Below are 25,477 nucleotides of genomic sequence, written 5' to 3' on the forward strand. Positions count from 1 at the left end.
AGTTATATATTATAGACTTATAGAAAGAGACCTTCTAAAAATGTTAAAATGTATTACCTGCATGCAAAATCTTAAATTAGAGTGAATAAATGAAGACTTGGCACACCACTTCCGAAAGGCTGCCGACCCCTGCCATAGATTAACATGGTGTATCTGGCTCACTCCTTGGGCTATGGTGGAGTGGAGGATGGAGCAATGGCTCTGTCTTCTCTGGAGGCCCTTCTACAGAGACTTGTGCTTGCAGTTGGCTTTTATATGGGGTTGTACAATATCCAATATAAACTGTTTCACCTATCTCTGGGGATTTGCTCTGCCACCTGCTGTCTGGCCTAGAGACAGTACACTATTTTGGAACTCAGAAGACCTTGGTTCTACTCGTAGCTTGGCCATTGGCCTGCTGGATGACCTTGGACAAGTCATGTCACTGCTCTATGCCTCAGTTTCCCCATCTGTAAAATGGGGATAAGGATACCAACCTCTTTTGTAAAGTATTTTGGGCTCTATGGATGAAAAGCACTATATAAGAGGTAGGCATTATTATAGGTTATGTGTAAAGATATTTGGATAAGTTTATAGAGATCTAGAATATCTCAAAATGTAGCAAAGCATGTGCTTTGATTGCAGAACTTGGTGCAAGTTAAGATATGGCCCATTAAGTCCTTTCTACATCAAATTTCTATTTATTAATGATTCATATGTGATTTATGTCCAAAGCTAAAATACTAAAAATACTAAAATAAAGCAATTAATATGTATGCACATTTTAAAATGAAATTTGCTGTGACTGTTACCCCCTTTCTTCTATCACAAATATTCTAGTCAACAAGTTTACTGGAAGAAACAGCAAAATAAGGGGTAGCCATGCATCTGGGGAAGTGGGTATTCACCCACAAAAGCTCATGCTCCAAAACGTCTGTTAGTCTATAAGGTGCTACAGGATTCCTTGCTGCTTTAGCAAAATAAGGATTACATTTGAGAAAACTGCCACCTGTTCTTAGAGAACTTGCAGAGAGAAAAGGAGGTGAAGCTGGCTGAGTAAATTCGTTGCCCTGCACTATTTACAAAACTCTGCTCACATATGATCACATGCATGCGTGGTACATGCAGAACGGTGGGTCTGTCTGTATATCCTCTGCTTCTACGTGGGCGCTGGGTGCCCCATAAGGAATAGAAGTGTGGAGTGGGTTTTTGCAGCTACCCAAGCTGACTGGCAGGGCCTGACCCCAATCCCATTGACGTCAATGGCAAGGCTCCCACACTGCTTGCAAAGATTCTGGATCAGCGCCTCGAGCAGGCATTGCCTTTTTAAGATGTGGCCCCACACTCCAGCCCTCCTCCCCCTCCTCCCCAGCAAGCGGATCCCTGGAGGGGGCTCTTCCACTTGCTCCACGACCTCACGGCTGGGAGAGGCAGCTGCTCTCTCAGCCCGGTTGCTGGCAGAGACGGCGGAGGGGGCTGCCCAGTCCCTGGATGCTGCTGAAGGCAGCTGGACCTGGAGATGGTAGCGGGCAGATCCCAGTGAATCAGCCCGGCTCCTTGGTCTGGTGCGTTCGGCTCCAAGCGGCTGGAGGGACCCGCTGGGCTCGGGGAGAATGGGATGCTGCACCGGGCGCTGTACCTTGATTTTCCTCTGCACTTTACAGCTGGTGAGTAGCCGGCTCTTTCCTCGAGTCTCTTCCTCACGCCGGGACAATTAGCCGGGTTCTAGCCACCCCAGTGGGGAACCCCCATTCGCACCCCCCACACACACCCCTTATGCTCCAGGAGGGTGGCAGATCCAGAGAAACTTTTACACACCGCTCCAGTCCAAGTTGGTCCCGGAGCCGAATCGACACGAGTTGGCACCGATTCTCTACACCCACAGGCGTAGGGAGTGTATGGAGGGGGGGAGATTGTTGTGTCTGTCTGCGCCGGATCAACCCTGCTTCTCAAACAGAAGGGGAGCAAGCAACTCATTTTGATTGAGCGATCAGGCACAAACCCGGGGGGGGGGGGCAGCCATCAGGCTCAGAACAAAAGATCCCCGGGAAGGGAATCTAACTCCGCTCCCAAACTGCATTGTTAAGAATTAGGGAGTCCCCCAATTTTGGTGGGTTGATTGAAAATTGAAGTCCCACGCAGCTGCTTTCGTAATAATCGTTTATTAGAATGATTCATTTTATTACAGAATTGAGTCCCTTTTAACTTCCAGCCTATTGATTTATATTTGGAAAGGGGTGGGGGGAGTCGGGATGTAATCCTGAATTGCCAGTTAATTTTCTCTCTTGGGGTGGCTTCATTATTTTATTTGTTTTTTTAAAGGGGCACCTTTAAAAAAAGTCTTGAACTTGCAAGGTCACCCTCCTTTAAAAAAAATAATTAAACCTGATGTTAAAAGTCGAGGATTCTCATAACGATCATCATCAACAACAGCAAAAAGTTCAAAAGTGCTGAAATAATCAAGAAATCAAAGAGGCCAAAGGTACTAATACAAAAGGCAGCAATGAAAGATTAATGTAATATGCACTTCTTCACTTATTCTATATGTTCATGCATATTTAAAACTACTTATTTAGAACATTCTCCTCATTAATTGCACAAGTATATATGATCAGAAGCAAACTCCTTTAACGTCTGAAATACTGGTTTTCATACAGCGTGGCTTTCTATCACTTCTGCGTATATACATGTCAATGCTGAACTGTGATAAACAAAGGTCTGGTTGTTTTATGATTGTGCATCTAGCTTGTATCTGGAGGTTCCCTTGTCAATTGCTAATAGGCTGCAGGGTTTCTCTTGCCTTAAAAAGGAAATGTCATTCCTTTATTTAATTGTGAAGCGTGTTTTTTCTAACTTTGTTTTATTTTGGAGCATAATCTCTAAATCTTGTTGAGGAAAGGAGCCAGTTGATTTTAAACTCCGTAGTAAATTGGTGCCACTGAGTACTCTAGCTAAAACTGTGTTTTGGAATTGTTTACTGTAACAGTAATTTATTTTCCCTGAAAGGACAGTTCTGTGGAAGAAAGAATCTCTCATTTAGCAGAAACTAGAAGCTGCTAGTTTTTAAAACCTAAACCACTAGTCTAAAATTTGGGTGTGGAGAGCAAAGTTTAGGCCGTTCACTGTGACTAGCCTAACAAAGAGATGTAAGATTTGACTTGTGGATACATAAAATAAGGAATGAGGTTCTGTTGTTTGCATGAAGCACTTTACTAGATATGTTTTATGCATGATGATGATAATGATAGTAGCGAGTATTTAGTCTTTTAGTATATGTGTTCTTTCCTGTAATTTTTCACCCATACTGTACAGAAGAAAGAGACTGTAACCATGTTAACATTTGAATAAATTAGTGTTTGAACAACGAATTGTCTCTTCAATCCAGCAGTGTATCGGCCTGCTTTTAAAAAAACTGCTGGTGCTGCTCTTATTTTTGACAAGCGTGCGAGTTTTCTGGTATCCAGGATACTGGAACAAAGAACCCCGAACATTTTTTTTCCTTAGGATCCTCCTCCTTAAAGAAGAGAATCAGCTTCTTTGCCCATTCTTAAGCAAGTTTGGATGCCTCTGTCTTGGTGATTTCCCATGGCACTTGCCTTGGTAAATTGGTAGAGATGAAAAATGTAAAGCATGGGGAGGGAATTCCCGAAGCTCTGTCCTGATGAGCGTGTGATCATGAGCTATTGGCGAAACTCCCAGTAAGTTACTGGGGGAAGCTGTTAGACCTTTTTCCAACTCTGCTTGTGTGTAAATTGTCACGTCATTTATTCAACAATATAGCTAAGTGAGCTGCAATCGAATGAGATACTGTACGTAATGGAATCAATTAATACAAAAACCAGCAGCAATCAGACCATCATCATTAATAAATTATAAAGATGTGAACTTGCTTTGATCATTGCATGTCTCTGTTCTATTTCACTTGCTATTTTGATCTCTCTATATTCTTCCCTTAGTATTTCCAGACACTGTGCTTCCCACAACAAAACTCCTGGCATGAAATCTCGGCTCTACTGAAGTCAATGAGATTTTGCCATTGACATCAGTGGGGTAAAAATTTGACCCCTGGTACTTCAAACCTTAATTGCATGCTTTTATACTACTTTGTTTGGAAACAGCACATTCAACTATATATTTCTCTAGTGCAATAACTGACTTTATTGGGAGTTTTTATAAATAATAAATACAAGAAAAGCAAGAGTTCAATTTGCAATGGCTTGTGGAGGTCCTATTGCGCCTTATGTGCAAGTAGTTGGATAACTGCCAGTTGTGCATGGAAGCGTTCACAGATTCTGAAATGTTCACAAATTATAGCCCAAATGTTTGCCTCAAAAAATAAAATATCCAAGTATATTAATCATTGTTGTTTGTTGTTCTCCTGATTAAAAACGTTTATCATCCGACTGGATAGCAGAAGCAACAAATATGAATTAGGTGATCAGCTACACCACATGAATGCCAAATAAGATCACCAGCAATGCATGAGCTGCAAACTCTTTGTCTGAACTATATAGAGCAAGCTAATGAATATGTTTGAAGAGAATCAGGATTGAGTCTCAGCTGATTCGCTGATCAGAAAGAGGTTACATTTGTAATGAATAATTTAACCAACTCTAATCTTAAACTGTCGTCCACCTGAACATTCCAAATTAAGGTTTTGCTCCTTCGGGGCTCTGTGCTGGTGAGCACAGTGAATGAAAAGGCTCTTCTGGTGCTCTTCTTCCTTGCCACCCCTATGCATGCAGCAGGGCAAAATAGCACCACTGGTCATAATCCAGCATGGCCTTCAATGGAACTTAAGCACAAGCTTAACATTAAGCACATGCTTACGTGTGTTGCTAAATCAGACCCATAATGCATAGAAGAGTATTGTATGAAGTGGGCTCAGCTAACATGCAGCCTGCCTCCCACATTCCTAAGGGGGAACCCATATTCAGTAGGTTGACGGCTAGCTACTAATACACCTACCCTGTAATACCTTTCAGAAGTGGTGTGCCGAGTCTTCATTTATTTACTCTAATTTAAGATTTCGTGTGCCAGTAATACATTTTAACATTGTTAGAAGGTCTATTTCTATGTCTATAATATATAACTAAACTATTGTTGTATGTAAAGTAAACAAGGTTTTTAAAATGTATAAGAAGCTTCATTTAAAATTAAATTAAAATGCAGAGCCTCCAGGACTGGTGGCCAGACCCGGGCAGTGTGAGTACCACTGAAAATCAGCTCCCGTGCTGCCTTCGGCTCACGTGCCACAGGTTGCCTACCCTTGCTGTAATATATTTCTGCTCTGGACAGAGAGCATAGTTACTCCCACAGCACGGTGTCCCAGACCTGCCCGCAGAAAATCACAAGGCAGTGTCTTTGGTCCCCATCACTGTGCTTGTCAAGGGAGGGTTTGGTTCTAGGACCGGCAATCTGGCCTTTTAATTCACACTTTAAGGGCCCAGTAGTGTGAATTAAGGATGGATGGACACAACTGTTTTTATTGTCTCACTTTAATTCAGAAACTAATGTTACCTGAATGGACTCCGCCTCCCTCCCCCCCATGAATCTTTGTTGAAATAAGAACTTTAGGAAAAGCTTAAGCAAAACCTGAACAAGTTGTATCTTTTCCCAGTGAGGGAATGGTACCTGGACTCCATCCCTGTGAAGTGTGTTAGAGAAATGTTCAGTATAGAAATTAATGATACAAAAGATTTCTAGTGGAGGTTTTCACAACCTATGTGGAATACTGCAGTGTGTATCACTAGGGAGCATCCACCAGGACCCTCAAAACATTGTGGGATTGGTGGTTCCCCACAAGAAACCATGGACAGTTGCTAGGTTCCAGATAGGAAAAATATTAGTAACTGGTGAATCCAGTCCTTCCTCCCTGCCAGTAAGCAGATTGTTCACAATAGTATCTTTCTTCGAGTAATGAGTGATTGTGAGTGCTGAAGGCACCATCTGAATTTATTTCAACCAGACCAGGCATGGAAAAATTCCCTCCCTCCCCATAATCCATCCTAACAAATCAAGTAATTGTTGTTTAAATTCAGTCCATGGGTTGGGAATATGGATGCCAAGCGTAAACCTGGAGGCAATTTTACAAATACATTTAGAACCCCTTCTTCTCAGAGGCTCTGGATGGAAAAAATGACAAACATTTCCCATTAACAGTGAGAGAGGAGCCCACACAGAATTTCTACTCACAGAAACAAACCAAAAGTAACTATATCCATGTATTTATTTCTTCTCTCTGTCTCTCCATGCCCCCTCCTTTCTCTGACAATGTCTTTTTAATTTCTTACAGCAGTGGGTGATCAGTTCTGGAAACTATCTGAAACCAGTATAGATCCTTCTCTAGCAACCTCTAATGACTAACATGGCGGTATCAGCTTGATCTAGCAGAAAGTTGATAAACTAAAACACTGGAAAAATTTTAAAAAGGTGCATTGGCCTTTGGGATTGCACAGGATATAAATCAGAACAGAATATGGCCAAAAAATGAACAAACATAAAATATTTAAACTTTATACAATTTATAAACTTCCCACTCCATTTCCTACATTAAAGGCAGCAACAGACCTGGATGCTGATTTTAGACCTACCCACTCTCGATCTCCAACAGAGGCAAAATTTGTATTCACATACAGGTCCCAACTTTGCAGCTGGCTCTTGGCCTCTCTTTATATATTGAGCTGAACCAAGCAGCCCAAAACTTTGGGGAAGTTCACACCGGCCTGTCACCTGTAATTCATATGCTCCTTGGGGCAGGAACTTTCTCTCTGATACCCTACAGTTCCAAGCACACTGTCTACCCTGAATAGCAATCAAGTACCAGACTCTGCCAGGCCTCTACATGAATGAGGGTTGGGAGAGAGGGTATAAGGAGCCTTCCCCTGCACTTTGCATAGCCTGGCTAAGAGCCAAGCGGAAGTACATTCCCTGAACTTTTGGAAGTAGAGGGATTGCTCCCTTGCTATTCTCTGGGAGTGCCTAGCATGCCAAAGTTGTGTGGGAGAAGGAGGAAGGGACATTCTCACCTTAGCCCTCCCACACCAACCAGCCCATGGAGCAGAGACAGCACTGCTGGGAGAGTTAGATATATCCCCTGAAGAGGTACCGTCTGCTCCCTGAGGCTCCCCCAGGTGGTATCATAGAAACATAGGTGTGTAGGACTCGAAGGGATGATTTCACACAGTCGCTAATGCTGTGCTGTGCCTCACTGGCAAATTTGAACCCAGAGTAGTTAAAACAAAAGCAGGTGCCCAAATCAGGAGTGTGCCCATTGCTTATCATACTGATCAGAATCATCTCATTGTTACCATGTGCTCCCCCATATTTTATCACCTTCACCTGTTGAATCTCATCTTATACTTAGATTGTAAATGCTTCAAAGCAGGGGCTGTCTTCTTGTTATGTTTGTACAGCTCCTAGCACAGTGGGGCCCTGGTCCCCATCTGTGGTCCTGAAGCACTGCCACAAATTATACAATAAGTATAACAGCCACATTAAACAGAAACTGTTTCTTGAGTATGAGTGCCAGACAAAGTATAGTTAAGGCTGTGACAACAATGGGCTTGGTGTAAAAATTTCCACTGAAACTGGTCTTTGGTGGAAAACGGAGGTTTTGACTAAATGAACATTATCATGGAAAGTGTCCACTTTCCATGGACAATTTTGAGTTTTCATCCAAATCCCAAAAACGTTTTGGCTGAAAATGTTCCAGATTTGGTTGGTTTGCGTTTTGACAAAAAGTCAAAATTTTGTGTGGAGAAAAACACAGTTCTCCAAGCCATTCTCGTCAGTAATGTTTCGGACAGGGAGTTCCACTGCAGTGTAGGAGAGCAGCACAAGAGTAGTGTTTCTTTTGCAATATTTGGTATTTCAAAGGTGCTTGCATCCAGAGTTCCCATTGCTCAGACAATCCAGATTCATACTTCCCACTGCGGCAGTAGCTTGCCAGTGACTCCCAGAAATCCTATGCTTTTGTGTTGTCTAAACCAACCCATTCCGAGGTTTCAGACCCTGAATGGAATCTGAGAAAGTCCAAAATAAAAACAATTCCCTCTACACTTCAACCTCATTTTCTTAAAGTGCTTTTGCACAAGCTTGGTCTGGTTCTGTTGTGATCTTCTTGTACATTTTAAACGGGTTGGAAGCAAAAATAATTCACAGCAGAAATTCTTCTCTGACTTCTGCCGCTGTGCTAATGGACATGACATTGTGATGTGGTTTATACTATATTCTGGGGTTGTGTGTAATTGGATTGTACTGTAATTTTTCTAACTACATTTATCCCACATAATTAGGGGCCAACCAAATTCATGGCCATAAAATGCATCACGGACTATGAAATCTGGTCTCCCCCCATGAAGTCTGGTCTTCTGTGTGCTTTTACCCTATACTATACAGATTTCATGGGGAGACCAATGTTTCTCAAACTGGGGGTCCTGACCCAAAAGGGAGTTTCAGGGTGGTCACAAGGTTATTTTGGGGGGGGCTCACGGTATTTCCACCCTTATTTCTGCACTGCCTTCAGAGCTGGCACCCAGTCAACAGCCGCCACTCTCCAGCTGCCCAGCTCTGAAGGCAGCGCCCCGCCAGCAACAGTGCAGATGTAAGGGTGGCAATGCCTTACCATACCACCCTTACTTCTGCGCTGCTGCAGCTGGTGGCTCTGCCCTCAGGGATGGGCTCCTGGCCAGCAGCCGCTGCTTTCCAGCTGCCCAGCTCTGAAGGCAGTGCCGCTGCCACCAGCAGCAGCACAGAACTAAGGGTAGCAGTACCACTATCCCCCTACAATAACCTTGCACCCCCCAGCTCGTTTTTCTGGGTTAGGACACCTACAATGACAACACTGTGAAATTTCAGATTTAAATAGCTGCAATCAGGAAATTTATGATTTTTAAAAACCTATGACCATGAAATTGACCAAAATGGACCATGAATTTGGTAGGACCCTACACATAATCCAACCAGTCGTGACAGATTTATAGCTAAATCAAGAACTTCATTTGGGACTCTATATATCATGTGATTAAATCCACCGGTGGTATATAGTATGGTTAGCCTTGCTGCATGGAGTGTAAAAAAGCCCAAGCTGGCCAAACAGAACAAGATCCTCTTCAGACGCAAAACAACTTCTTTTTCCTGCTGCTGTCACTCTAGGGCCTTGTCTGATTTCTTTAAATTTTACTTTGCCACTGGGATGAGATCACTGGAGATGCAACTTCATGGGCATTTCCTTTATCACCATATTCCCTGCACTTTCCAGCTGCCCTTTGTTTAGGTTTTCCTGTTCATATCACCTCTGGGCTCGACCTTCATCTCTCCCTTCTCTCCGTACATTTGAGCCTTTCTGACACAGCTCTGCCCACAGACTGGGGCTTGCCATTCTTTGCACTGGGCTTGTTTCTGCAACCCTTACTCACACTGAGTAGTAATTACTCAAACAAATAATCTCAATGAACTCAACAGGATTATGCCCATAAGTAGTTTGACACTCAGTGTAAGGGCTGCAAAACTGGGTCAGTTATAAGTAACAGATAAAGAGAACCTCACCTGAGTTTTGGCATATAAAGAAATTAAGGTTATTTGGGGCCTGGATCCACCCAAAACTTTGGGGGCCCCTAGGCTGACTTTTCCTCAGTGGCTCTCATTTTTCCTCCCACCTCTGAAGCCCTGCTGATAAAATCCATCCCACTTCAGGTATCTGGCTGGCAACTGTCACAGCCTACTGCTCTGCTTCCCACTTCTTTCTTCTAATGAGCCGCTACGCCTCCAAGGCACAGATTTTATAGATTTTGCCTCTTAATCCAGCACTAATGATGGCTTTTATTTATAAACTGTCCTGCCCCCGTCCCCGAGAGGGAGAGAATAAAAAGACAAGGTCTAGTCAGTGGTGCATAGGATGCAAACAGGCTGTGCCTTGCACCTCTCCATTTTATCATGTGACCTCTTTCCCATGCTCTGTCCTGTTACCTCATATGCTATGCTGTGTTCTTCATAACTCTTGAGCTTGATTAACTGCTACATGGGCAGGTGATGTGAATACAACAGCACAAGGTGATTCTGGAGGGGAAAATAGCAGGTCCCAGTGGCAGCAGCTATCAGGCTTCCATTTCTGCTTACAATGAATGGAAAAGATGAGTCCAAATAACAAAGACAAGAAGCCTCTCTAGCTGCACTGGAGAGAACGTTATTATGTAGGTCCGGAATTGTGAAATGTTTCTGTCAGGAGTGGAGCGACCCCGGCATTCTTCATTCTCTTTCCCACCCCTCCATCCCTGAAATGTATCATACCAGCTTGAGGTGCAGCTCATCTCTACAGATCTGTGCTCTGCATTGTGGTTTACTTTCTTTTATTTTCCATAAGAAAGGACAAGGGTCTGTTGCTATCCCAGGGTTTGGCCCCTTTCCTCTTTGCTGTGTCTGGGCGCTGGCTCAGATGGAACGCCACTGGAAATGGGGCGGTCAGCTCAAGAGAACATCCATTGTAGTCCAGTGACATCCCACAAGCGAGTTGAGGTAGTTCCAGTGTATGTTACATAAGGAGACGAGGTACATTTTCACTGGTATGTAAAAGGCAGCATTTCCAAGCACCTGCTGCAGGGGACTGTCAAACAGGAGATTTTGGAAGGATAAACTAGAGAGCAAAAAGCCTGATTCCCATTTCTGCTACACCAGGGTAAATCTGGAGTAACTCCACTGCAGTAGGGATAGTCTAAGGTGTTGTTCATGACCTATCAACTCCTAAATGACATGGGACATACCTATTCCCCACTGATGTATCACTGCAGTTGTGATCAATGAAATTTGTTCTGCCTTCTTATAAAAGAGAAGGTGGGGTCAGGGCATTACCTGCAGGGGGGCCTCAATCTCTGGAACTTCTTACCGCTTATCACATGGTCCAAAACAGCCCAAACAGGATGACTATTGCTGATTGAAAATGTTCTGTCTAAATGTTTTTTGATAGAACACTGGGTTATCGACAAAATGAAAATTTCCACAGAAATAGAGTGACCATATGTCCTGTTTTGGCCAGGACAGTCCCTTTCTTAAGACCTGTTCCAGCCATCCCTACTTTTTGACAAAAACTGCCATTTGTCCCGTTTGCTCTTGCCAACGGATCAGTTAGCAAAATCAAACAAACAAATGCCCAGTTTACAAAAAACGCTGGGTGCATATGTCATAAACAGATAGCTAAGGGTTAATGTCTCTTTCACCTGAAACACCTGACCAGAAAACCAATCAGGAAACCGGATTTTGACAAACCATTCCTAGTAACCACAGATGCATCTGAGCGTGGTATAGGAGCAGTGCTCATGCAGGAAGCAACAGATCACAACTTCCATCCTGTCGTGTTTCTCAGCAAGAAACTGTCTGAGAGGGAAAGTCACTGGTCTGACCATGCTGCACTAAAGTGGCTTCATACTGCCAAGGGGAACAACAAGAAACTTCTTCGTTGGAGTTTAGCTCTCCAAGATTTTGATTTTGAAATTCAACACATCACAGGAGCTTCTAACAAAGTTGCTGATGCACTCTCCCGTGACAGTTTCCCACAATCCAGTAGTTAAAAAGTGTTCTTAAAATGTAAAAGTCTGTTAGTTATATACTTAGTAGTATATGTAAAGGTGCATGTGTTGTATTAATCTGTTTATTTTCAAGTTCTAGAAGGAAATTGCCGCCAGTGAGCTTCCCCACTGTCTGCAATTTGGGGGGCGTGTCATAAACAGATAGCTAAGGGTTAATGTCTCTTTCACCTGAAACACCTGACCAGAAAACCAATCAGGAAACCGGATTTTTTCAACTTTGGGGGGAGGGAAGTGTGTGTCTGAGTCTTTTGTCTGTCTGCCTGTTTCCTCTGAGCTTTGGAGAAGTAGTTCTATTTTCTAGTCTTCTGTTTCTAAGTGTAAGGACAAAGAGATCAGATAGTAAGTTCTATGGTTTCTTTTCTTTGGTATTTGCATGAATATAAGTGCTGAAGTGCTTTGATTTGTATTCTTTTTTAATAAGGCTGTTTATTCAATATTCTTTTAAGCAATTGACCCTGTGTTGTATCATCTTAATACAGAGAGAACATTTGTATTTTTTTTTCTTTTTTATATAAAGCTTTCTTTTAAGACCTGTTGGAGTTTTTCTTTACTTCAGGGAAATTGAGTCTGTACTCACCAGGGAATTGGTGGGAGGAAGAAATCAGGGGAGGTCTGTGTGTGTTGAATTGGCTAGCCTGATTTTGCATTCCCTCTGGGGAATAGGAAAGTCCTTTTTGTTCCCAGGACTGGGGAACGGAGAGGGGGAATCACTCTGTGTAGTTTCACAGAGCTTGTGTCTGTGTATCTCTCCAGGAGCACCTGGAGGGGGGAAGGGAAACAGGATTATTTCCCTTTGTTGTGAGACTCAAGGGATTTGGGTCTTGGGGTCCCCAGGGAAGGTTTTTCAGGGGGACCAGAGTGCCCCAAAACACTCTAATTTTTTGGGTGGTGGCAGCAGTACCAGGTCCAAGCTGGTAACTAAGCTTGGAGGTTTTCATGCTAACCCCCATATTTTGGACGCTAAGGTCCAAAATCTGGGAATAAGGTTATGTCAGCATACCCCTAGAGGGGTGCAGAGGAACATTGGAGGGGGGTGGTGACGCAAGGTGCCAGACAGCGGGGCTCTGGGGTCAGCCCCAGCCCCAGCTGGCACAGAGTTCAGCCCCAGCCATGAGCAGCATGGGGCTCAGGGGGGCACTCAGACCCAGCAGGGGCTCAGGCACGCAGCCAGCCCTAGCTGTGGTTGGCACAGGGCTCAGGCATTCAGGCCAAGTTGTGGGGTGGGGTGGCTCTGACACGCCCTGTGTGGGGTGCTGGTAGTGTGTGGCTTGGACGAGCCCCGAAGTCCTGATTTTACTTTAGGAAATATGGTCACCTACATAGAATGTGCCTGCTTTCCTCAAAAATTTCTTATTTTTTCTCTCTGAAACCAAGCAACATTTCTGGCAAAAAAACAAAGGTTTGTCAGTATTCAGCAGCGCTTGTCCAGAACTGGTTGTCAAAACCTGCAATATTTCAATTTTCTTTTTTTAATTAAAAGTTTAAAAATTTCACTAATTTTTTTGACAAAAATGAAAAATGTTTTGGTGTTTATCAAAATTTTCTATGAGAAATATCCCCCCCCCTTTCCATGCAGTTCTATTGCTAACCTTTAAGGCACTCTGCAAACCATTAATCTGATGGAGTTTTGCAGGCAGATTGAGGATATTTTTCTGAGGTGGAGAAAAGAAGGGAGGAATGATCTGTTTCATTGCTTTGGTTAATCAGTTATCTGTATAGGAGTATTGAATGCTTTTTGGACATTTTTTTATTATTTAAATCTAAAAACAAAATAAATAAAATCAAAACCAATTTATGCAGTATTTCTAGTCTGAAGCATTCAAAAGTAATTAATCAAGCCCCCCCCAATCATGGAATTGGCTTAAAAATAATGAGATTTTAAAAATAATGAATTTGGGATTGAGATTTATTTGGCCTTCTGGTTCTTGAGCATTTAGTGTTCACATTTTCAAGCTTTTCTTTGCAACCAAGAATCTTACTCTAAAACAAAAAACCAGAAACAAAAAAAGCTGAGATTCTCTGTGGATAACATGACTCCCAGAATTGGGGCTTTCGGAGAAATAGCAGATTTTATGAAATCCGTGATAAATCCATAAAAGCAGGCAGCACTGTTTCTCTGGATTTTCAATGGGACAGCTGCAATCAGAACTTGACCCTAAATGTCTATGCAAACTGATAGAGAACAGAAGTTTTATGTCAATTGCACTCTGAGTTTTACATATTTTAATTTGTCTCTTTAAGGGGGAAATCTAATAACAAAGGATCATATCCTCACATGGCATAAATCAGCATAACTCCACTGACTTCAATTATGCTGATTTATACCAGCTGAGGAGCTGGTCCAAACCATGTTTTCCAAGCAGTACTTTTGGCCTCATTTATGAAAGGGCATAATTGTCATTTCCCTGGTGTGTGTGGCTTGCTGTCTGTACAGCTGCTTCGGTGTCAGGATGCTAGACATAAGTATGTTGATTAGCAGAGAAACCGATGCCCCAGATTTTAATTATGTGCTGAGGACTCAATGAAGAAATAAAGATAGCAGCTTTTAATGATCCCTCGTCTATCACTTCCACTTCTCCCGCATGTTGTTTGGGTGAATCCAAGTTGGGTCATTTATGCATCAATTTCACTGCCCCCTTTCTTCTGAAATTATGATATGTAAACTGGCTTAATGAAAATATAATGTGAGAATCAAGGCACTAGCTTGCCTCTGTCACCTGCTCATAGAAGGCAAACAATTGGCACTGTTGAGCCAGCTTCCTTTGCCACCTTTCAGTGACCAGCCGACTCAGCAGGAAAATGTACCAGCTGTTCTCAGATCCTTCTCAGAGCAGGAGCTTGACTAATAACGTTTTTTGCTTTCTCTCTCATCCCTCCCCCCCCAGGAATACATTCTGTTCCCAAATACTTGGAACTAATTGAAACCTGAACAGTTGGCATACTTTCTGCGCTGGTGGGGAGAGGAGACGCGCTCCACCCAGGTCCAGATTTTCTGAAAAATTGGGAGCACAGTTCTGTGGCTAACTTCTGCAGGGAGTGATCCACTGAGACATGCAACAGGACTGGTGCATACAGACACCTGACTTGCATGCATGATTGTGCACCTAGGGACAGATCCTCAGCCCCAGGCTACTCCCCTTTGTGCTGCTCCAATAGAACAAAGGAGATTTAGAGATTTCCCAACGGCTGCTGGGGATTCCCCTGACATAAGAGTATCTCCAGGTGGCCCACTTTACACTGCCTGTTCCCCCAGAAACTCCAAATAGGGGGCTCTGGTGCCCAGGGGTGTAACAATGCAGGACTCAGTCCTGCAGCACCTCCTGCTGGTCTCTCAGGGAATTAGCTTCCAGCCTCCACAGCACCCTGTTTCTGCCAGTGTTTCACTACCACTGGGCCCCCATGTCTCTCCCAGACCTTGGTGCCCCTATTCACTGGGGTGCTATCCCCTGACAGTAACCCCAGTCTCTGAGTCTCCCCCTTCCAGAGGAACCCCCAACCTCACCTCAGTATATGGCTACTGCCCAGTCCCCATCTACTGGGGCAGACTGCAGTATATAAGCCACTCATCACCGGCAAGGGGGCTTTGGACCTCCTGCCTCTGCCTACCCTTGGGCTGCCCCCTGCAACCTCAGTACCTATTTGGCCTTAGACTAGGCCAGCAGCCTGGGGGGTTTCCCAACCGGAGCTCCCCAGCTGCTTTAGCCTTCCCCCAGCCCTGCTCCACCTCAGGTACCATGGTGCCCTCCCTCTCCAAAGGTGAGAGAGAGGGTGTCTGTCTGCTCCTAGCCCACTGCCCTCTTATGAGGGCCAGCTGGGCCCGTGGCCGCAGCTGAAGCTGCTTCCCCAATCAGCTTGGACTGCTTGCCTCCAGCCACAGCCCTCTCCTGGGCTGTTCTAAGCCCTTTATGACAGGAGCCGGTGACCACCCTACTACAGGGGGTCAAGGAAAGGGCTGTGATTTGGTACTTTTGGGCTACTGAAAGGGTCCAATTCCAGCTGACATAAGCCATGATTACCAACAGTGCCATCAGTTTTAACTGTTTCTCTGTGATATGGATGCCTCTCTCACCCCAGTTCCTGATAAAAGTAATTTTGCTTTGGCTTTTACGTGTCCTCTGTTAGATAGTAATGACTTTGGGATGTCACTCACTTGCAGAAGATCAGAGCTGGTGCCCTTGAGGTGAAAGGCTCTGTACTTCATTGCCAATCCCATGTGCCAGACCTGGGCCATACAGATAAATGATGTAAGGACTCAGCGTTACTGAGGAGAGTTTGGGTAAACTTCCCATAAGGAGCAAAATATACTCAGTAAAAAGGGATCTTGGTACTTAAATGAATATGTAGCTAATAGTGAATGTACAGTAAGCCTTCTATAGGCACATGACGTCACAAAGTCTTTACTATCTAACAGATGATACATAAAAGCCAAAGTAAAATTTGAAAAAAGACTCAACATTTTTTGTTTTAATATTAACAATAGTGGTGGCCCTGGAGACTGAAAGTCCTCTGTTTATCCATAGAACAGAGCAACTATTCTTGCAGTGTTTCTATTAGGGACTGGAAAGAGAGCTTCCAGATCTCTGCCCAACTTTGCAGACTCAGCACATCTCAGTAGATTGAATGTGGATATGAACTCTTGGATGGTTATCCAAACCAAACATAATTCCAAACTTTTTGGGATTCTCCCATAGTGACAAATATACTCTTTAGGCAATTGGTCCCATGTGTGAAGTTAAGAACTGGTGCACATGTGCAGTATGTCTGCTAAGTACATACAGTAAACTGCATTTTGTGACATGATAGGAGGAAAGAAAATACACCCAATTATAGTTTGTACATATAAAATTACTGTAGAAATCTGATTATCCTAATTTCTTAGAAATGCTAAATATGTTCAGATAACTGGGAGTCTGGATAATCAGACTGGGGGATATGCTGGCAGTTCACTAGAAAGGAAGGTTCAGATACTGGGAGTACATATAACTGAGGTTTTACTGTATGTATTTTATTTACATTATCTGCATTTAAGCATGCAGAGGAGAGTGAAAATTGGGGACCGGAGACACAGATAATGGGATTGTGATGCTTAAAACAGACACTGTGAAATTAACTAAGAGATTTCCCATTCCGTCTTTCCCCTGCCTCCACCTCATTCCTCGTTGTTAAGAAGGAAACATGTTTAAAGAAAACCAGTGTCTGACTTGCTGGGAGGACAATTAGTAACTGCCTGCCCAGAATGTCCTTTCAGACACTCACTTGCTACTATGTATAGTGATTGAGTGGATGCTGATAAATAATACAGTTTGCTCAATTAGGATCCAAGACCCCAACTAGCCATTTATTAAAACACCCCCTTCTCCTCCAACATGCAGCATGAAAGGATGAGTAGCTGATCGGAGCATTGAATAGCTGGTTTGCTTATTCCCTAGACTGCAGGTCAGTGTAATTTTATTTACCACTGCATTAGGACTGGATGATACTAGAATGGCAGGGCAGGGATGGGTGGGCAGAGCTGTCCAGCCATGCTGGAGCAACATGTTCTGATTCATTGAACGTGCCTAGCTGGTTTATAGCAGGATTTCTTTCTTCTGAAAGGCCAGTCCTGTTGACATAAATGACGGCGGTGCAGATATTCAGCACCTCTTCAGTGGGCCTCCATTCTATTTCATTTTACTGCACTGCCAGTACCCAAGTGAACCCCCACGTTTCCCTTCACCCTCAGCTACAGTAGTCAGTAGCTATTTCATCTAACATTACAGTTAACACATGATCATTATACACTTGAGTGTTTCATGATTTGGGGAACATCTCTGCCCTGTAAACCCTGAATGCAATTCATCCATGGCAAAAAAAAAAAACAGTGCAGTTCCTATTGGCGCCAAAAGGAGTCCTGACCACTCATGCCAAGGCTGAATTTGACTTTCTCTCTACATTTCTCTTCTGTCAGGCTTCCAAAGGCTAAAACCATTTGCCCTTTACTCTAGGTGGCCTCCTGTTATGCTGCTAACACACAATTTGCCACACATACCTGCATTTTCTGTTTTCTTTTATTTAACCTTCAGGATTTGACCCGGGAGAAAATGTTAAATTTCAGCAGCTCCCAAACAGGGCATGTTGTGCCTCTTGGATTTCTGCTTCATGTGGCAGGTTTGATGGCAGGGGATAGCAGATCATGTTCTGTGCAAATACAGACAATTGTAAGCACTTTGGGGCAGGGACCACCTATTTACGCTGTGTTTTTACAGCACCTAGTGCCACAGAGAACCAGCCAACAAATTATTCCAAGTGAATGAGAGAAAATGAGGTCTTTGCCCCTGTGTCACTGTAGCAGGCTTGAGTACCTAGCCCTTTCCCCCTAGAATGGGTTTTCATGCTGCTTCCCTCCACCAGAGCAAATGGATTGGGTGACCCTGTTGCCCTGTGTACTCTTATTGGGCTTCTCTCCTTCAAGAGAAATTCTGTTTGTTGGATAGAGCAGCTGCTCTGCTGCATAAAAGTCTAATCAGTGCTACCTGTGCTGAGGTCAGAGTCTTCTTAGCACTCAGTGGGTTGGATGCTTTAGCACTACTGCCCTAGCAATCACTATCCCATCCTCCCTGCAGCTGTCATTAAGCTGCGGTAGAACTATGGGCCTCTTTTCTGCAGTAACTCACCAGTCTACAGTTTGGTCAGTAATTGCTGCTGCTCTGTTAGCAGATATTCTTTCACAGCCTGTCTATCCTCCCATTGTGCTGAAAGTGATGGGTTTCTCACACACTTGGAGTCTGAGGAAAGGTGACAGTCAGTTTTTTTCTTTTAAACTTACTGTGATGAGCCAAACAGACCAAAGCCTCTTGCCTTTTAAGATATTCAGGAGTGAGTCTGTATGTGATTTGCAAATATGCATGGCAGCTAATTGCTCACAACACAGGGCAACGCATGAGCCTGTGGGCTTCAGCTCAAAAACAAGAGTTTGTGGGGTCAGTTTTAAACAGCACAAACTGAGAAATTAGATGTGGGAAGTTACATGAGCCCAAAGACTTTCAAACCTGCCAACAAAATAGCTTAAAACTGAGGTGTGTGTGGTAGCCAGAGAATAGGTAGGGTGGTATAAAGCCCTCTGCACCGCTTCAAACTATAAAGACTGCATCTCCCACCAGCTGACTAATGGTGCTTTGTTTTATTTCTTGGATGACCGTGCATGTTACAACTGCTGTGAATTATTCTCCTGCTACATATACAGGTATGTAATAAAAGATCTGCAATCCTATGCACTGGGATGGAATGGATACTTGAGTGAATCATTTCATAAACTATGAATTTCTGAAGAGGCTTATGGTGGCAGCAGGTGGGAAGGCAAGGGAATTTGTCTGCAGATTGCTTAGCCATAGAATGCTTTCCTGGCATAAGAAGTAACCCTCAGTTTCATTTGTGCTAGGTTCTTTCATGAGGGGTGACCACAGCCATGTAAGCGGGGCCTCCCAACCTATGCATCAGGGCAATGCCCTACAGATATAAGCCAATCTAGATGGAATTCATTTTTGATGGTCAAATGCTAACTATATTTTCCTTATAAAAAGGGGGGGAAATCCTGTTCTGGGGGATTTGATAGAACATGTGGTTGGTAAAGGGATAAAGATCCTTTCCATGCTACAGCAGGTCATCACTTAAACTGTAACTGGCCAAAAATTATGACCTGATTGGATTTAGGTGGGGAAGATGAGAAAAGGTGATGAGTAGGGCCTATCACCATTAAGGAATTTCACAGTAATACAAGCAGCTGAGCGACATGCATGCACCAGCTCAAAGCGAGAGCTACCTTCAGAGCGTTACTGGATTAAACTGCTCTGGAGTAAGAAGTTGATGTAGCTGGCCTCAGTCTAGTTCTGAGAAGACAGCTGTCTGCACGTTAGAAACCCACCCCCACTGGGGCAAGCTTGTTGAAAAGTTTGGAATAGAGAGAGGCCAAGGCTGGAATAACTATGGAAACTGAGTTATCTCCTCACCCCTAGAAGTGAGCTTTATGGGCTAGCGAGGAGCTATGTTGGCAGGGCACTGTGGAGGAAGCTATTGTAACCCATGCAAAATGTGGCTTTTTGTCTCCCTCTAGAAGCTGGGCCAGTTATAAAGGATTTATGGGTCTGCGAAGTCCTTTGAACTAATAGATCTGGTCCTGCTTTTGCTGGTTCCTGTGTTTAGCTCCAGAAGTCCTCGGTTCAATCCCTGCAGATGACCTATCCCAGCTCACCGTTAGGTTTGCTCTGCTGTTGCTTATGCTGGGCATGTTCTTTGCACAGAGAATTAAAGTCTCCGGAGTGATGTGGTGGGACCTTTTCACAAGCCATTACATTTAAAAAAAGAGAGAAATTCAGTTCTGCTCTTGCATAAAACATGAGCCATAGAGGAACTGCCAGTTGGTGCGGGAGGAGGAGAAATAGAGGGGACACCATCTCACCCATAAAGTGAATATAAACATTAAGTGAAAGTTGTAGAGAAGGAGGGGCCTGATTATTGTGGGACATGCACGGAAACATAACAGGAGAGTCATTTGGTTGGAGGCCAAAAAATATATATACGATAAAACACTAGACTAGACTGTAGAGGGGCCACTGGAAATAAAAACAAATTGGGTAGCGCTGCAGAAGAGAGAAATTATGTTCATAAGATAAACAATGCTTGAGCGACACTGTATAAATAGTTACATATAATGGCACTACTGTGTGTCTCGGCTTCTCTAATTGGAAGGCTGAACAACATCCAATGGAAACTCTGAGTTGCAATTTTTTTACCTATAATAAGTTTTTTTTCATTTTTATTTTCCCCCTCCCATCACCCCTATTTATCACTGAGTGAAAAAAATCCCCCTCTACCCTATTAAATTGAGTTGTAGGGATGGGAGCAGAATGGATCTTTTCCATTGCAAACACATCATGGCAGGGTCTGCAACATAAGAAGAATGAGTAGCCAAAATGAATGAAGAACTTGCCACTTGCTCTTATTTTATGTTGAAGCTTATCTCCTTGACAGACAGTGTTGTGAAGGCCAATACTATATTGGGGTTCAAAGGGGAGCTAAACAGATTCATGGAAGATATGTCCATCAGTGGCTATTAGCCAGGATGGGCAGGGATGGTGTCCTTAGCGTCTGTTTGCCAGAAGCTGGGATTGGGTGACAGGGCTTGGATCACTTGATGATAACCTGTTCTGTTCATTCCCTCTGAAGCACCTGGCATTGGCCACTGTTGGAAGACAGGATACTGGGCTGGATGGACCATTGGTTTGACCCAGTATGGCTGTTCTTATGTTCTAAGGCTCATATGCAGGGTTTGAACATGGGACTTTCATCCCCAAAGCACAAGCCTTTACTGCTTAATAAAGTAACAACTCTAGTAGCTCCCAGCAGTTAGTAGGCTGTTCTCCTCTGTGGATAGCCATAGCTTGTTATACTTTACAAACATTACGGAAATTCCTATAAAAAACATACAGGCTGAATTTCAACCCTAGCTGTGTGTCTAAACTTACTGTGGTACATTTATATATTTAATTTATTTCTGCAGGTAATAGTATCTGTATTTTTTTTAAAAGCAGCAAAGAATCCTGTGGCACCTTATAGACTAACAGACGTTTTGGAGCATGAGCTTTCGTGGGTGAATACCCACTTCTTCAGATGCATCTTAGTCTGCTTTTACAGAGCCAGACTAACACGGCTACCCCTCTGATACTGTATTTTTTTGTTTTTATTAATTATTTAAAACAAAACCAACACTAGATAGAACACCCCGTGTTCTGCTGGAATGCTTCATCAGGAGGAAAACCAATGAACCAGTCAGGACCTCCAAAGTTACGGAAAGCTTCCTGGGACAGCGCTCCTTATAAGAGTGTTTCAAAACATTTAGGAATCCTGAACAGTGAATTGCTGGTGAGAATTCATAGATCATTATTCAGAATCAGTTGTACAGCTTTGTTCTCTCTCCAGCTCCTTAGAAATGCAAAACTGGCTTTGCACCCCAAATTGATCTGAAAACCTAAAAATCCTGAGTTTTATAAATATTGGTTCAAAAAATAGAGATCCAGAGGGAATGGAAGGAGAGTTAGATTTGTTACCTGTCATTAGTTAGGTAATTAATCAATCATTCAACTACGTTGGATTTTCTTCCCTCAGTGCAATCAGGCGATGAAAATCAATAATGATTGATTAATTTTGTAGTCACTATAAATGGGAAGTTGTTTGTGGGCATACTGGGACTGGATTGTAGTTATTGGAAAATCCTGGGAACATGCTGACAGTTGCCATTTTTAACAAAATATTTGTTTGCCTTCTTGACCTCCTCTAAAACTTTTCCTTGTTGAATGAACTTTCTTGCATCTAAACATTGGATCTTCTGTTTTCTCCTCAAATAGCTCCTTAAATCCTGTCCCTGTTAGTCAATGGAAGTTTTACCATTGACTTGAGTGGGGCCAGGATTTTACCCTATCGATTTTAAATGTCGATAGATAGGGATAAAGCATTTCCCTGGTTCCTAGAAAGTTGGGATTTCTGTTAAGTATCCATGGGCAAATACATCATATGAGTTAGACCCCCTAAGGGTGATTAGCAACATCAGAATGTAAAAAAGCTGTACTGGGTTAGACAAATGGTCCATCTGGCTTAGTATTCTGTCTCCATCAGTGGCTAGCGTCAGATGCTTCAGAGAGAATGAATAGAAGAGGTCAATTATTGAGTGATCCATCCCCTGTTATCCACTCCCAGCTTCTGGCAGTTGGAGATTTTAGGACACCCAGAACACAGGGTTGCATCCCCGACCATCTTTGCTAATAGCCATGAATGGACCTATCTGTCATGAACTTATCTAATTCTTTGTTTGAACCCAGATATACTTTTGGCCTTCACAACATCTACTGGCAATGAGTTCCACAGGCTGATTATGCATTGTGGGAAGTAATTCCTTATGTTTGTTTTAAGCCTGCTGTCTATTAATTCCATTGGGTGACCCCAGTTCTTGTGTTTATGTGAATGGGTAAATAGCACTTTTTAAGTCACTTTCTCCATACCATTCATGATTTTATAGATGTCTATCAAAACCTTCCTTAATTGTCCCTTTTCTAAGATGAACAGTCCCAGTCTTTTAAATCTCTCCTAATATGGAAGCTGTTCCATACTCCTAAATCATTTTTGTTGCCCTTCTTTGTATTTTTTCCAATTCTAATATTTTAATTCTTTTTCCAATTTTTTGTGATGAGGCAACCAGAACTGCATGCACTATTCAAGGTGTGGGTGTATCATGGATTTATATAGTGGCATTATGATATATTCTATCTTACTATCTACCCTTTTCCTAATGGTTCTTGATGCTTTTTTGACTGCTGCTGGACATTGTACAGAGGTTTTCAGAGAGCTATCCATGATGGCTCCAAGTTCTCTTTTTTGAGTTGTACCAGCTAATTTAGACCCCATCATTTTGTATGCATAGTTGGGATTATGTTTTCCAATGTGCCTTACTTTGAAATTATCAGCATTGAAGTTCATCTGTCATTTTGTTGCCCAGTAACCCAGTTTTGTGAAATCCCTTTATAACTCTTCACAGTCACTTTGGACTTAACTATCTTGAGTAATTTTGTATGGTCTGCAAACTTTGCCTCTTCACTGTTTACCTTCTTTTCCAGATCATTTATGAATATGTGGAACAGAACTGGTCCCAGTACAGGTCCTTGGGGGACCCCGTTATTTATCTCGCTCCACTGTGAAAATTGATAGTTTATTCCTACCCTATGTTTCTTATCTTTTAATCAGTTACTGATCCGTGAGAGGACCTTCCCTTTTATCCCATGACAGCTTACTTTTGTTTAGGAGTCTGTGGTGTGGGACCTTGTCAAAAACAGGTGACAATAATGTTATTTCTTGATGCAAATTCAATCAAGATCTGTGCTCCCGCATCTCCTGGAACTTCATCTCTACTTTGGGGGTTTGATGTTTGGCTGTCCATGGAAATTATTTCACCCAAATCCCAGGAACACCTGGTAAGGAATGCAGATTTGATTCACCTGCTCACAACCTCACCGCTGCATTCTCCAGTTCTTAATCTTATATTTCCCTTCACATGAAAGGGCTACAACTGGAAGCTTAATAAACAGCTGGAAACTCAGTTCAGAATAGATGAGTTACCAGAGCAGGAGTGTTCAGGTTTATACATCAAATCTTACCTAGGGGATCTTCTTTTCCACATCCCTTAGCAATAAATAGACTGTTTTCAGCTCACTTAGAAGCCTGAGATTTTCTAACAGTTCAGATACAAACTGGCCACCTGAATTCTTTGCATTCATAAGGGACACTGTCAGTGTAAAATGACATTAAATTGTGACTGCTCAATATTAACTGTAGGCTCTAGATTGAAGGTCACATTTTCAGCAGGACTTTGAAATTTGTGCACACAAAATCATAATGTGTACTTATTCACAGGCACAGAAATGGAAATTACCTAAGCCAGTGAGATAGAAACACAGTTACCTGATCTGCATATGCAAATACATGTTTTGTATAGGTAAAGAGGTGCACACTCACATTTTACAGGAGAAGAAGTCAGACCTTTTAAAAATGATTCATATGCATCTTGCATTAATGTTTGTATTTTATTTAAGTAAACTTGGAAACAAATTTCTCACTGTTAATTACTAAATAGGATGTTACTTTAGCCGTGGTAGACACCACATCTCAAGGTGTAATATATACTTAGCATTTATACTACGTTAGTACCTAGTGACCCCAACTGAATAGATTGTCCACTGCCTATATTCTGCATTCATGATATGTGACTATACTTCTCATTGGAGCTGATGCCAAAATGTCTGAGGATAGAATTTTTAGACACATCTCCAGGTGCAGATGGAATCAACTTGAAATAGTATGTAAATGTTCACATCCTGGAACATGCAGTGCAGACAATCTGCTTTAAATGGAAGCTTCCTGCTTGAAATAGAACTTTTTCTGTTCATAGCCCTAATAACTAATACTAGTCAGTAATTTTGGGCAAAAATAAAATTTTGAGAAATTCACACACACCCCTCGCCATTTTCTGACCAGCTGTTATAATAATACTTTGCAGTTACATCCTTCAATTCAGAATCACAAAGTACCTTATCAGTATAAAGTGCCTTACAAAATCACACCTAAGTGATTTAGGAGTACAACTTCCAGTGAGTCTTGTGCTCCTAAGTCACTTGGGTGTTCATTATCCCCTTTTTACATGTGGGGAACCTGAGGTAGAAAGGGGGGAAGGTAACGTTTTCAGAAGTGGCCTCCATTTTGGGGTGCTTGCCCAACTAGACATACTTGATTTTCAGAAATGGTGAGAACCAGCAACTCCAAATAAAATCAGTGGGAACTGCTTAGCATCTCTGAACACTAGGCACAAAGTGTCTCAAATTGGGCACTGGAAAACTGAGGTATCCCAAATCAGAGGTCACTTTTGAAAATTGTGCTCAATGGGGCAGATTTTCAAAGATATTTAGGCAGCCTAAAGATGCAGATGGGATTTTCCAAAGTGCCTAAGCAGTTTAGACCTTTAATTCCATTGATTTCAATGGGCGTTAGGACCTGGGCACTTTTGAAAATCCCACTAGGCATCTATCTACATCTTTAGGCACCTAAATACTTTTGAAAATCTGCAGTCAGAGGTGTGATTGCAGCATGTGTACACATACCTGAGTTAGCTTTAATCAGGCGAGCTCAGCTGCCAACAGCAGTGAAGCCATGGCAACATGGGTTAACTCGGGTACGTCACACCTCTGATTGCTGTGTGGACACACCCTTGCCCTAGCTAAGACAGGATGCGTATGGCAGAGCCAGAAACAGAGACCACATCTTCTCTCTGACTTGACAGCAAACCTATGTCTCCTCTCCAGCAATTACTTCTAAAGCTGCTGGGAGGCAGCACACTGGCT

The 25,477-nt window shown here is 42.8% G+C and overlaps 1 protein-coding gene across 3 annotated transcripts in view; it reads left to right on the forward strand.

Annotated features, from left to right (window-relative positions):
• Nucleotides 1-1,384: 1,384 nt before the first annotated feature.
• The window catches only part of NKAIN4 (sodium/potassium transporting ATPase interacting 4), an 82,659-nt gene continuing 58,566 nt past the window's right edge, over nt 1,385-25,477 (forward strand). For all 3 annotated transcript variants that reach the window (XM_030533760.1, XM_030533763.1, XM_030533762.1), the window contains exon 1: nt 1,385-1,646. In XM_030533760.1, the coding sequence (XP_030389620.1) occupies nt 1,593-1,646 (54 nt within the window). In that variant the 5' untranslated portion in view covers nt 1,385-1,592. The remainder of the gene's footprint in view (nt 1,647-25,477) is intronic.

This window comes from Gopherus evgoodei, chromosome 14, assembly GCF_007399415.2.
Source record: "Gopherus evgoodei ecotype Sinaloan lineage chromosome 14, rGopEvg1_v1.p, whole genome shotgun sequence".
NCBI classification, from domain to species: Eukaryota; Metazoa; Chordata; order Testudines; family Testudinidae; genus Gopherus; species Gopherus evgoodei.